Below are 11,530 nucleotides of genomic sequence, written 5' to 3'. Positions count from 1 at the left end.
CAACTGAGTTATTGAGACGCGGACTTCATTCGCGTACCATGACTCTTGAAAGTGTGAGGCTCGCTGCAAACGTGCAATGGCCGACTTCACTACCGGTCATAGTCCTCGGTGACGCTTTTTTGTTCCACACGAGTACTGTACATCCACTTCGCGACTCAGACCCAGACTCGATCCTGATACGCGGCTGACGCACGCTGCATGTACTCTCAGTAGATGGTAGATGGCACAAACAAGTGAATGCATAAATGTATTCTTCCGAAGAAGTGCTGTACGTGACTGCCGCTGCGGCACTATGGGATGCCTACTTTGGACCGTCTTCGTCATCGCTGATCTCCTGCACATCCGGAGAAGCAGCATCGCGCAGCTTCGCCAACAAGGTCTGAGCAACCTTCCTCTGCTCTGCCTCATCCGATTCGGTGTCGTCCTCACCGGAGACGCGATCCGCCAATTCGAGCTTGCGCTCGCCCAACGCGTGGATGTCCTCATCAATCGTCCCACGACTAAGCAGCTTGATGACGGTGACAGGTTTGGTCTGGCCCATGCGATAAGAGCGGTCAGCGGCCTGCTTGTCATTGTGCGGGTTGAAGTCCTGATCGAACAGGACGACCCAGTTAGCAGCGATGAGGTTGATGCCCAACCCACCTGCTTTAGTCGAGAGGAGGAACACGGTGATGGACGGATCGTTGGTGAATTGGTCGACCAGCACCTGTCGGTCTTGGACCTGCGTCGATCCGGTGAAGCCGACGTACTTGACGCCCATGTGCTCGAGGCAGACACAGAGGATGTCGAGCACAGTGGTGAACTGGCTGAAGATGAGGATGCGATCGCCTTTGGCCTGGATCTCGGGGATGAGCCTTTGCAGCGCTTGGACCTTGCCGGAGTTCATCCACTCTGCGGGCGGGAGGACGTGCTTGCGTGTGCCCGGATACGACTGTGCAGAGAACGAAAGCGCAGCATCCGTGTTGATGCGCAGATCCTCCTTGACGTGCTCGAAATTCAAGTCTGCATACTCGGGCTCTTTCATGAGATCCCTAGCCATAGCGTCGATTTTAGCCTCGTCAAAGAGCCTGCGTGAGAGCAAAGGGTGGTTCGCCGCTTTGCGCAATTCCATCAACACATGTCCACTCTCCTTGTTCGAGCTCGCCGCCGCCTTCTTGCGCGCAGTCGCCGTAGCAGCATCGGCAACTTCCAGTTCTGCCGCAGCAACACGCTTTGTTCTCGCCACTGCCTGCGAGTAGATTTTTCGCTGCGCCGGCGTCATATCGCAGTACTCGACCCGAATTGTCTTTGTGGTGAGGTCGGTCAGCACCTTGTCCTTGAGCCTTCGAAGCACAAAGGGGTGCATCATCTTCTTAGCACGATCGACGCGTTGCTTGGAGAGCTGGTTCTGCTGTCCACCAGCCTTGACCTTGAAGATGGCGGCGAGCGCCTCCTCTGCGTCGGAAAAGTACTCGGGCATGATAAAGTTGAGGAGCGAGACAAGCTCTTGCAGGTTGTTCTGCAGCGGAGTACCGGTGAGGAGCAGGCGCCAGCGGGTCTTAAGTTTGAGCAACTTTTCGTACTTTTGCGACTTGCGGTTCTTGAGCATGTGGCCCTCGTCAAAGACGCACACCTCGAATCCACCGGCTCGACAACCTTGCTCGTCGCAGTCCGGCTTGCACTCGTTACGGCCACAGCCACGTCGTCCGAACTTGCGCAAGAAGCTATGATCCTGGGGGCCACCTGCTGCCATGTCGTAGGTGGTGAGGATGACTTCGAGTTCGGAATCTCCAGCGAGCTCTTCCCGGAGCTCGACGCGGTCCTTCATGCTGCCGTAGTACTTGCGAACATTGATGGATGGGGCAAAGAAGCGGAACTCACGATCCCAATTCTCAAGAACCGAGCTTGGCGCTACGACAAGATGCGGGCCACGAATGCCCATATTCTTCAATTGGGCAAAGAGCGAAATGACCTGCGCAGTCTTGCCGAGACCCATCTCGTCGGCGAGGATGCAGCTTGTCTTCTTGCGGTATAGGAGGTGGAGCCAGTTGACTCCGACAAGCTGATAGTCCTTGAGTTTGACACCGTCGGCAAGCAGCTTGGGTTGCTCTTCAAGGTAGTACTTGTCGGTGAAAGAGCCGCCCTTTTTGATCGAGGACAGGTTGAGCGTGCTGGCCGGGGTCCCTTCGCGAGACCCTGCAACAGAAGCGTTGACTGAAGCGGACAATGCTGGCGAAGCGAGGCGCGAAGCGGTCTGGCTAGCATCGGGCAGCCAAGATGCCATGGCCTCGCTGAGCTCGCGTCCGATCTTTTCGCACCTGGCGAGCACCTCGTCGACTTCGTAGTATCCGGCCATGAGATCTTTGCACTGATGAAAGAGCCTAGGAGTAACGCCTTTTGCCGACTTGCTGCCGAGCTTGTCCTCGATGTCGTCTGCATGCTTGAATGGGCGGAGATCGATGATGGTCTGGGCCTGTTGGGCATTGCAGTTGGTGGTGTCCATGAGCGCATTGGCATCTGCGGTATTGAACCATTTGAGGGCGGCGCGTTCTTCCTTTTCTTCGCGATCTTGACCGTCCGACTCGTCATCGTCGGAGCTGATCTCGACTGTCTCGCGTTGAGGCTTCTTAGAGACGGCAGGCTGCGACAAGGTGGTCTGGGAAGGAGCACGAGACATGGAAGGCGTCGAGGCCCTCGAGCTCGGATTGCTGGAGACGGGCTGCTTGAGAGTCTGAGAGGCGCCGTTGTATGCTGATCGGTTTGAGAGGGTGGTATGCACAGGTCGGTGGATGCCGTTGCTGGCGGGTTTGAGATTCACGGTCTTGGTGGTGACGACGCTGGGTCTATTCGTGAGCAGCTGTGTAGCTTTGACAACGTCGCCGCGGGTCTGACGCAAAGCTGCAAGGATTCGTTTTGGCTCGAGGAACGGCTTTTGATTGAGAATGGTTCTTGCCTTTTCCTTGAGTTCAGCTTCCGACAGCGGCGAAGGCAGGGTAGAACTGGCGGATGTTGAAGGGGCTGGTTTGCTAGACGCTACTGAAGAGGAGACAGAAGACTGTCGAGCGAGGGGTGGGGGAATTTCCTGTACACTATCGTCGTTGTCGTCGTCGCCATCGACGTGGACGATCTGCTCGGCCGGAAGTTTGGTGTGCTTGCTCTGTGGCTCTTGTGATGGGTCGCGTGATACTGAACGGGCAGCGCCACCTCCTCGAACCAGTCGGCGCTTTTTGGGTTTTCGTTCTTCTTCTGATGAAGATTCGGGCTCGCTGAGATCGGAGCTCTTGTCGGATTCGGCTACGTGTCGCTTGGGGTTGGAGCCACCATATCTGAATTGTTCAAGGCTGGACCGGAAATTCGAGGATCCATTGGATGTGTTCTTGTTTGCGCTTGAGCTCGTGTGGGGAGGGCCGTTGGCATCTTGCTTGACTGAAGAGGTGAAAGTGGTACGACTCATAGAGGAGCGATTGCCAGCGTTCATGACGGAGCGAAAGCTATGCTCAGATATGGCAGGCGTGGTAGCGATATGTGCACGGACGGGTGAAGCGATGATAGGACTAGAGTCGAGGCAGAGGATGCGTGGTGCGGTTGATGAAGTTATATCTGCAAGACACTGCTTTGGTGGAGTAGCAGGCTGAATCGAGTCGTCGATGTGATGGCCATTGGACATATGCTGCGTTGTAAGGAGGCGGACAATATGCTGATGTTGGCTGCAGGTGGCGTTTGGTCAGGTACGCTGGTTGGTGGGATGTTCGATGCTTGCGAGAGTCGCGAAGGAGTGACGTTGAAAGCTGAAAGCGAAAAGTGAGTCTGGTTCTATCTAATCAGCAACAGCTACAAGGCAAATCACTTTCTTCGTCACGACGCGAACCACAGTGACAGACGACTGCGCATTCAGTCACACCGTGTGGCGGCCGACTCCAACTTTTTCGACTCTCGGTGAATTGTCCGACAGCTTCTTTTGTTTCTTTCGTCTTGTCTGTTGGAAACGAAACGCAGCCAATCTGTCGTGCTGCAAACTCGGATCTGTCAGCGGACTTTTTCTTTTGGGAGAGAAATGATTTCATTTTGGCGCTCGCTGGCTTTTTACGCGAACTGTCTTGTGCCGTGCACCGCGTCGGCAATAATCCGGATCTAGGGAAGCTCCAGATCCCGATCTTTCAGCAGCATAGCCAAGTCAAATTGAGGTCTAACAAAGCGTAACTTCACTGGGTCTGTCGTAGGAGATAGCAAACAAGTGTATGTCACATCCCAATCCTAGACGAAACCTGTTCAGACTCACGATAGCTGACGGAGAGCAGATGAGACAAGCAGAAAGAGAGATGGAAACCGGTTGACGTTCTTCGGGTATATTGCATGCCTCAGGATGGCGTGGTGAGTTTACAGCTCTACATGCAAATTTGCGACAGGTCTCGAAGCATCCGTCGCTGTCCGTGACCTCTCGGAGGATGTTGGTGCGTCGTTGATGCCACTGCCGAGGTCGACCCATACTCCAAGCCCGCGATGCTTGCCTACACCAACGAAGAAGCGTTTTGGAATCTGCACTTGCGACTCGGACCACGGTATCGAGAGCTGGTAGAAGTCTCGAGTGCTTGCATCAGCATCCTGAGTAGGTTTCAAGCCGTCGCCAAGTCTGGACAGAGAGTTGAAGAAGCCGTTACCGCCAGAATATCCCAGATCGAGCCAGCCGTAGCTTGAGCGTGGTGCCGAGTTGTTCGACGAGATTGCCGTTGATGTCGAGTTGATAGAGTCCAAACGCATGACGGACGAGGCAGGGCTATACCAGTTGGAAGAGGTAGTAAAGAGACCTGTCAAAATCAGCGCACAGTACATGCATGGTTGCGAGTGCAGCGTGAACGAAAAGAGGAAGAGCACCAGGAACAAGGGTGACGTCTTTGGGAACGGCAGAAGGAATAGAGGAATCCACCACCGCAGGCAGTACATCTTGACGTGATTGACTTGCTTTCGCGGCGATGAGAGATGAATGGCAGGTGCATGCGAGTATCGTTGAGATAGGGCGAAAAGAGGAACACCAGAGTGATATGGCATCACACGGAGATGCAGAGCTCAACCAACCTCGATCCAGAATCTCGGAATTCGGCAATGCGGGTCCAACGCGACTCGGCTCATTTTGCGGAGATCAACACTGGTATCGCGCTCTTTCTTCTGCAACTCCACCATCATCATCGACCGCTGTCTCTCATCCTCTTTCCGCGGAAGTTGATCGCGCCTTCGACTTGTACCATATCACGCTTCGTATCACAGAGCCGCATGCACACCCCGAAGCCTCTCACGCCACCCGAGTGGTCATAACCCGGCCCCGCGACACTCATCATGCCTCTCTTATACCCATCAGGCGCCCGAACCTTGCACAGGCTCTCCCCATTTCAGCGTCTGCTCAAGATTGCGCGACACACGCCTGCGTCCTCTGCATCAACAATAGCCGACTCGGATGCGCCCTCATGTCAGGGCTTCAAGCCTTCCGAGTACGAAGACATCGTGGAGGATCCCGTCTCACGAGGCTCGCGACACGACTCGCGCCAAGTCGATGATGCAAAGCTCAGGGCCGACTGGGACGCGGTCAAGTGCGATACTTGCGGTCGCAGCGTGGAAGAGCATGCAGCACTCACCGACGCCGACGACGAGGAGGCTACACGCAGAGCCAAAGTCGCAGTACGACTCGACGAGCTCTTGGAAGACAAAGGCAAGCTGCTCGACTTTGACTATGTTGACGCGGATATTGAATCGCTGCGCAAACAGATGAGGCCGGTCGGTGCCGACGGGCTCGTCGATACGTTCAGTCCAGTCTCGCAACTCAGCACCGTGCCCGACGCCACGCCAAGTCCACACCCGTCCGCGCAATCGCTCCCCAATGGCTCCGGTCCGCATTCTTCCACGCCGCTACTGCAGAGCTTGAATCGCAAACGTAAGCTCCGCGAATCATCCCGTTCACGGTCGCGATCGCACGACAGGGAGGCGTCCGTAGCCACCTCAAGTCGTCTGTCCAGCCCGGAGATGACCGTGAACCATTCCAACCCAGCATCACGACAACATTCAATCGAGCCCAGCACAGCTAACGGGCGTCACGACGCGAAGCGACGAAAGTTCGTGTCGTCCGACCTGGCCAAGGAAAGCACGACGGAGGCCAACATATCAACAGACCTCAGCGACGAATCGACTGAGCTTAAAGAAACCGAAGCGGAGGATGAAGTAGGCGCAGCAGAGCACGCAGCAGCAGATCCGCAAGATGTCGTCGATGTGACATCAGACAAAGATCCAGGCGAGGATGGAGAGACCAAGGTCAAGGCCGAAGAAGCCATCGACCTCGAGGAAGAGCTGCAGCCAGCACCAAAGAGCGCCGCCTCTGCCGCCGAGGAAGGAGTTGCGCCCAAAAAGGAACGCCCAGCTGTTATTGAGGAGCGAACAGGTCTGATCCAGTTCCGAGTGGTGACCAACGATGACAACCACGAATCCATGATCCTTCTCACGGGACTCAAGAACATCTTTCAACGTCAGCTGCCCAAGATGCCGCGCGAGTACATTTCACGCCTTGTGTTTGACCGGAATCACCAGAGTGTCGCCATCGTCAAGCGTGGATTGCAGGTGGTAGGAGGTATCACATACCGCCCCTTCAAGCAGCGCAAGTTTGCCGAAATCGTCTTCTGTGCCATCACCAGCACGGAGCAGGTCAAAGGATACGGCTCGCATTTAATGAATCACCTCAAAGACCACGTCAAGGCCTCGTCGCCCGTGATGCACTTTCTCACGTACGCTGATAACTACGCCATCGGCTATTTCAAGAAGCAGGGCTTCACCAAGGAGATCAGTCTGGACCGATCGATCTGGGTGGGGTACATCAAGGATTACGAAGGAGGAACATTGATGCAGTGTAGCATGGTGCCGCGCGTCAAATACTTGGAGGTGCAAGACATGCTTGCAGCGCAAAAAGAAGCGGTGCTGGCCAAGATTCGAAGCATCAGTCGCTCGCACGTGGTACACAAGGGCCTGCAGGCCATGCACGATCGAGATCGTCTGATCAAGCTCAAAGGGCTGATCGAGAATCCAGACGGAACGGTAGCTAAACCAGAACGCGCAGCCAAACGAGATCAGCACCACGGAGAAGAAGATCCAACGGCGACGTTCTTGGTGGATCCCTCTGAGGTGCCCGGGTTGAAGGAGAGCGGATGGACGCCCGAGATGGACGAGCTCAGTCGACGACCCAAGCGAGGACCACACTTTGCAGTGATGCGCCATATCCTCGTGGAGCTCAACGGACACGGCAGCGCCTGGCCGTTCGTCAATCCGGTCAACGGAGACGAGGTGACCGACTACTACGATGTGATCAAGAATCCGATGGATTTGTCGACCATGGAGGCCAAACTGGAGAACAACCAGTACGCGAACGTGGATGAATTGGTGGCCGACGCTCAACTCATCTTTGACAACTGTCGTTCGTACAACCCGGCGTCGTCTCCCTACGCCAAGAGTGCAACTAAGCTGGAAAAGTTCCTCAAGGAGACGTTACTACCAAAGGTGCAGAGTTCGCTGTGATGGTTCGAAAGGTGGGCTTATAGTCCATATTCGCAACCTGTATTTGTATTGTAATCTATGATTGCTGTTGTCCATCACAGAATGACACGTTCGCAGAGACGATGAGTTTCGACGAAGCTTCAGCAAGACGACACCCGACACGGTGACAAACTTCGAGCCATATCCAACAAGGTGCGCAGCCCCGTGTGCTGTGTGCCGTTATCCGTCTACAAGCCTCCACAGCTGTCAAGCACATTTCGCAGCTCTATGACGAAATTGCTCGAAATTCCATTGTGCTGAAGAAGAAGCTGAGTCTTGTCCCGTTCAATTGACGACCAGCAAGAGACCTTCCGTGTTTGATCGGAAGGCCTCGGATAGTGAGCAAGCTATTCCATAGAGGCCAATTAGGTCCCTTGTGACCACAAGTGGATGTGACTGGGGAGATTGCTGTGAGCCGGAAGGCTTGAGTGGGGAGTGCACGGATCACGAAGCAAGCGGTAATTTGGGACGGCAAACGGTTTCAAAATGCAACTTGTCGCGACTTTCGAAGAGACAAGGCGACCAAGCAGAGAAAGAGACAGACCGTGACTGTGTGGCCTGGAAACAAAGCAAGGCAAGCCAGCCGGCGTTAGACTGCCTGTGGGAATCAACTCTCCACAAGCTCACTCTCTAGCTGCTGACGCTTTCTCCTCTCTCCTTTCTCCCTCCCTCCCACTCGATCATCTTGCTACCTAGGGCCCGACTTACCTGTCCTTGATCTTTGGGATTGCGTTCGGTCGATACACGCTTCTATCACTCTTCAAGTCACGGGGCATATTCTTCGCATCGACATTCCATCCGCACATATCGGGAAACCAGCTTGGAGCTGCCGCATCCGATTGCAGCACCTTAAGTATTTGACCAACTTTGTTGCAGACACTCACAAGAAGCACTGGATCCAAAGCTGAAACACGCCGTCCGCGGCAGCACCTTACTTTCCCCATGTCAAGGTAAGTTCGGCTGCCATCTCGAAACCGCAGATTTGCTTGAAATGCTGATCATCCGCCTGACTTCTTCTTCATTCATGCGCTCCACAGCTACGACAAGGTGATCAAAGGCGCCACCAAGCCAAAGTCCGGTGGCATCAAGCCCAAGTACATCGACCCAATCATTGCCACCACCTTTGCTACTGATGGCTCCCTTCAAGATGTGTGCAGAGCTCTCGGCAACCGTCTACGCGAGCCAAATGCCACCGTCGTGCTCAAATCGCTCGTCATCCTTCATACCATGATCAGAAATGGCGAAGTCGACAACGTCCTCAGCCACCTCTCCTCTGACATCGGCAACATTCGTCTCCGCAACGTCTTCAACAACAGCTGGTCCGGCTACTCTGCTCCGCAGACGCTTTCCGTCTACGCCCAATACCTCGACGAGCGCGTCCGTGCCTATCGCGAGCTCAAGCACGACGTCATTCGTTCTTCCGACCGTTCTCGCGCTCACTCCAACGGTGCCAGCAACAGCAACCGCCTGCGCAAGCTTTCCGTTGAGAAAGGGTTGTTGCGCGAAGTCTCTGCCACCCAAAAAGTGGCCAGCGTCCTCATGCAATGTTCCTTCTTCCTCGACGACCTCAACGACGACCTCATCATGTCCGCCTTCCGCATGACCCTCAAGGATCTTCTCGCTATCTACACTGCCACCAACGAAGGCGTCATCAACATCCTCGAGCACTACTTTGAGATGGCGAAATCCGACGCTGAACGCGCCTTGGAGCTCTATCGCCGCTTTTGCCGTCAGACTGAAAACGTCGTGGCTTTCCTCAATAGCGCCAAAAAGGCTTCTCACAGCCTTAATCTCGCCATCCCTTCGCTCAAGCATGCTCCCGTCTCGCTTGCTGGCGCACTTGAAGAATACCTGAAAGACCCCAATTTCGAACAGAACCGTCAAGAGTACAAGGAGAACAAGCGCATCGCAGACGGTACTCCAGCTGCGTCCACCGCTCGACCCACGTCCACCACCTCGAACGGCGTGCCCAAGAGCGAGTCAAAAAAGAGCATCACCATTCAGGAGCCTGACAAGCCTGAACGAAAAGTCAAGCCCCCAACCTCGAATCAGGACTTGCAAGACTTCTTCGCCAGCATCGACAATAATGGAGCTCAAAATATCTTCTCCAACGTACCGGCCGAGCAGAGCTTCTTCTTGCAAGCTCAGCCAACGGGTATGATGGCCATGAACGGCCAAGGCTTCGGGAGTACGGGCATGGGAATGACTGGTCTGGGTGCGCTGCAGCCCCAAATGACCGGCTACAATCCATTCATGGCTCAGCAACAGACGGGAATGCAAATGCCGATGCATCAACAGATGGCGGGCTTTGGAGGTATGCAACCGCAGATGACTGGGTTCATTCAGCCGCAAGCTACTGGTTTCAATCCGTTCCGGCAATCGATCATGCCCCAGCCTACCGGCTTCGGAGGACCATTTGGCGCTTTTGACGGTCAGTCGAGCATGTTCAGTCAGCAGCAGCAGCAGCAGCAGCAGCAATCGACACAACAGCAACCGCAACAACATCAACAACAACAGCAACAACAGAACCAGCCCTTCCACGGTTTGCAGCCCCAGCATACTGCCACGCCCTCTCAGCCCCAAGTTCCTGGGCAACAAGCTTCATCAAGCGCGCTCGGCCAACTACCGAACCAGCAGCAGTCGTCTGCTCTCTCGTCTTTCAACTCGGCCTTCCAGTCGCAAAGCAATGGGCAGCAGAGCAACCCTTCCCAGCCTCCTGCAACCTCGAGCCCGGCCAAGCCCCTTCTGCCGCAAAAGACTGGCTCTCGTAACCCTTTTGCTCCGCCACCGGGGTCTACGCCGCCTCCCGCCTCGCCTCCCGCGCCCAAGGGACCTTCGCTCAACCAGCTCGCAATGAGTGCGTTTGGCGCACCCGACGGTGGACATTACAGCCTCGGCGCCAATGCCTGGGATGGGACTGACCCGACTGGCAAGAATGCTAGCAATCAGCACCAGCAGCAGCAAAGTGGTGCGGCCGGAAGCGGGCTACTCGCACCTCAGAAGACCGGCCTCATTGGTAGTGTTGCGTCTGAATTCGCTTTCTCGAACCAAAACAACTCTAGTAGCACCACCAACAATGCCAACTCCGGGTTTGGCCATAGCACTCCCAGTGGCGCCGTGTCGACGCCCACAGGCCAGCAGCCCGCGAACGATCTAACGTCACAGTTTGGGGCTTTGTCGTTCGTTGGCAGTGGCCAGCCACAACAGCCACAGACGCAAGCGCTGCAACCGCAGCCGACCGGATTTGGTGGAAGCAGCATTCGACCGTTTAAGCCAGAATCGTCGTTTGGCGCTAGTCTTGCGAGCAATCCGCAGTTCGGTAGTGGTGCTGCAGCTGGTGGCAATTCGGGAGGAGTGGCGCCTCAAATGACGGGCAATCCGTTTGCGCGTGTTGCGAGCCCGCCCCTACAGCAGCAGCAGCAGTTCACGGGGTTGGGAGCGTTGAACAGCAATGCTACGGGAAACGGTGCCTTTGGCGCATCGGCATCGACCACGTCTGGGCTGCCGCCCAGCTCGAACCACGGTGCCTTGCGTGCGTTCAATTCTGCTTTCGGCTCCACGCCCGGCGTCACGCAGTCGCAGCAGCAGCAGGGGCAGAGTGGCACGCCGTACAACAGCCTTGGTGGCGCAAGTGGTGGATTCAACGGGTCTAGTGGCAGCACCACGAACGCGTTCGGTTCGGGTCAGCAGTCGCAGCTCCAACCGCAACCAACAGGATTCGGAGGCTCGTCCATCAAACCTTTCCAGCCTACCTCGGATTTCGGCAAGGGGATTCGCGAGAGTGAGCAGCCAAATTTGTCGCACTTTTGAATGATGGCACAGTAGAGATGAATTCAGACGGTAGGACAGATGTTGTAGAGAGTCATGCGGGGTGCAGTGTGTGGACAAAGTTCTCCGTCTATGAGTATGAGTATGACTAAGTTAGACTCGTAATTGAGACGAGAAGCACCACAGGCGGTGGACCACTTTTTTTTTCTTAGACCAT

At 55.4% G+C, this 11,530-nt stretch overlaps 4 protein-coding genes across 4 annotated transcripts; 2 read left to right on the top strand and 2 right to left on the bottom strand.

Annotated features, from left to right (window-relative positions):
* Positions 1-301: 301 nt before the first annotated feature.
* Positions 302-3,646, bottom strand: EX895_004564 (uncharacterized protein; the record flags this gene model as incomplete). Its single annotated transcript, XM_029885158.1, has 1 exon — positions 302-3,646. One exon carries the CDS (start codon positions 3,644-3,646, stop codon positions 302-304), a length of 3,345 nt encoding a protein of 1,114 aa, XP_029738400.1.
* Positions 3,647-4,356: 710 nt separating this feature from the next.
* Positions 4,357-4,920, bottom strand: EX895_004563 (uncharacterized protein; the record flags this gene model as incomplete). Its single annotated transcript, XM_029885157.1, has 1 exon — positions 4,357-4,920. One exon carries the CDS (start codon positions 4,918-4,920, stop codon positions 4,357-4,359), a length of 564 nt encoding a protein of 187 aa, XP_029738399.1.
* Positions 4,921-5,310: 390 nt separating this feature from the next.
* On the top strand, positions 5,311-7,527 carry EX895_004562 (uncharacterized protein; the record flags this gene model as incomplete). The annotated part of the gene is made up of 1 exon (XM_029885156.1): positions 5,311-7,527. The coding sequence occupies one exon, from the start codon at positions 5,311-5,313 to the stop codon at positions 7,525-7,527; it is 2,217 nt and encodes a 738-aa protein (XP_029738398.1).
* A 960-nt stretch (positions 7,528-8,487) lies between these two features.
* EX895_004561 (uncharacterized protein) lies at positions 8,488-11,355 on the top strand (the record flags this gene model as incomplete). Its single annotated transcript, XM_029885155.1, has 2 exons — positions 8,488-8,495; positions 8,583-11,355. 2 exons carry the CDS (start codon positions 8,488-8,490, stop codon positions 11,353-11,355), a joined length of 2,781 nt encoding a protein of 926 aa, XP_029738397.1.
* Positions 11,356-11,530: the final 175 nt, after the last annotated feature.

The sequence above is a fragment of the Sporisorium graminicola genome, chromosome SGRAM_4 (assembly GCF_005498985.1).
Source record: "Sporisorium graminicola strain CBS 10092 chromosome SGRAM_4, whole genome shotgun sequence".
In the NCBI taxonomy this organism is placed as follows: Eukaryota; Fungi; Basidiomycota; class Ustilaginomycetes; order Ustilaginales; family Ustilaginaceae; genus Sporisorium; species Sporisorium graminicola.
The sequence above is the reverse complement of the archived record's forward strand: the minus strand, read 5'-3'. Positions and strand labels throughout refer to the sequence as shown.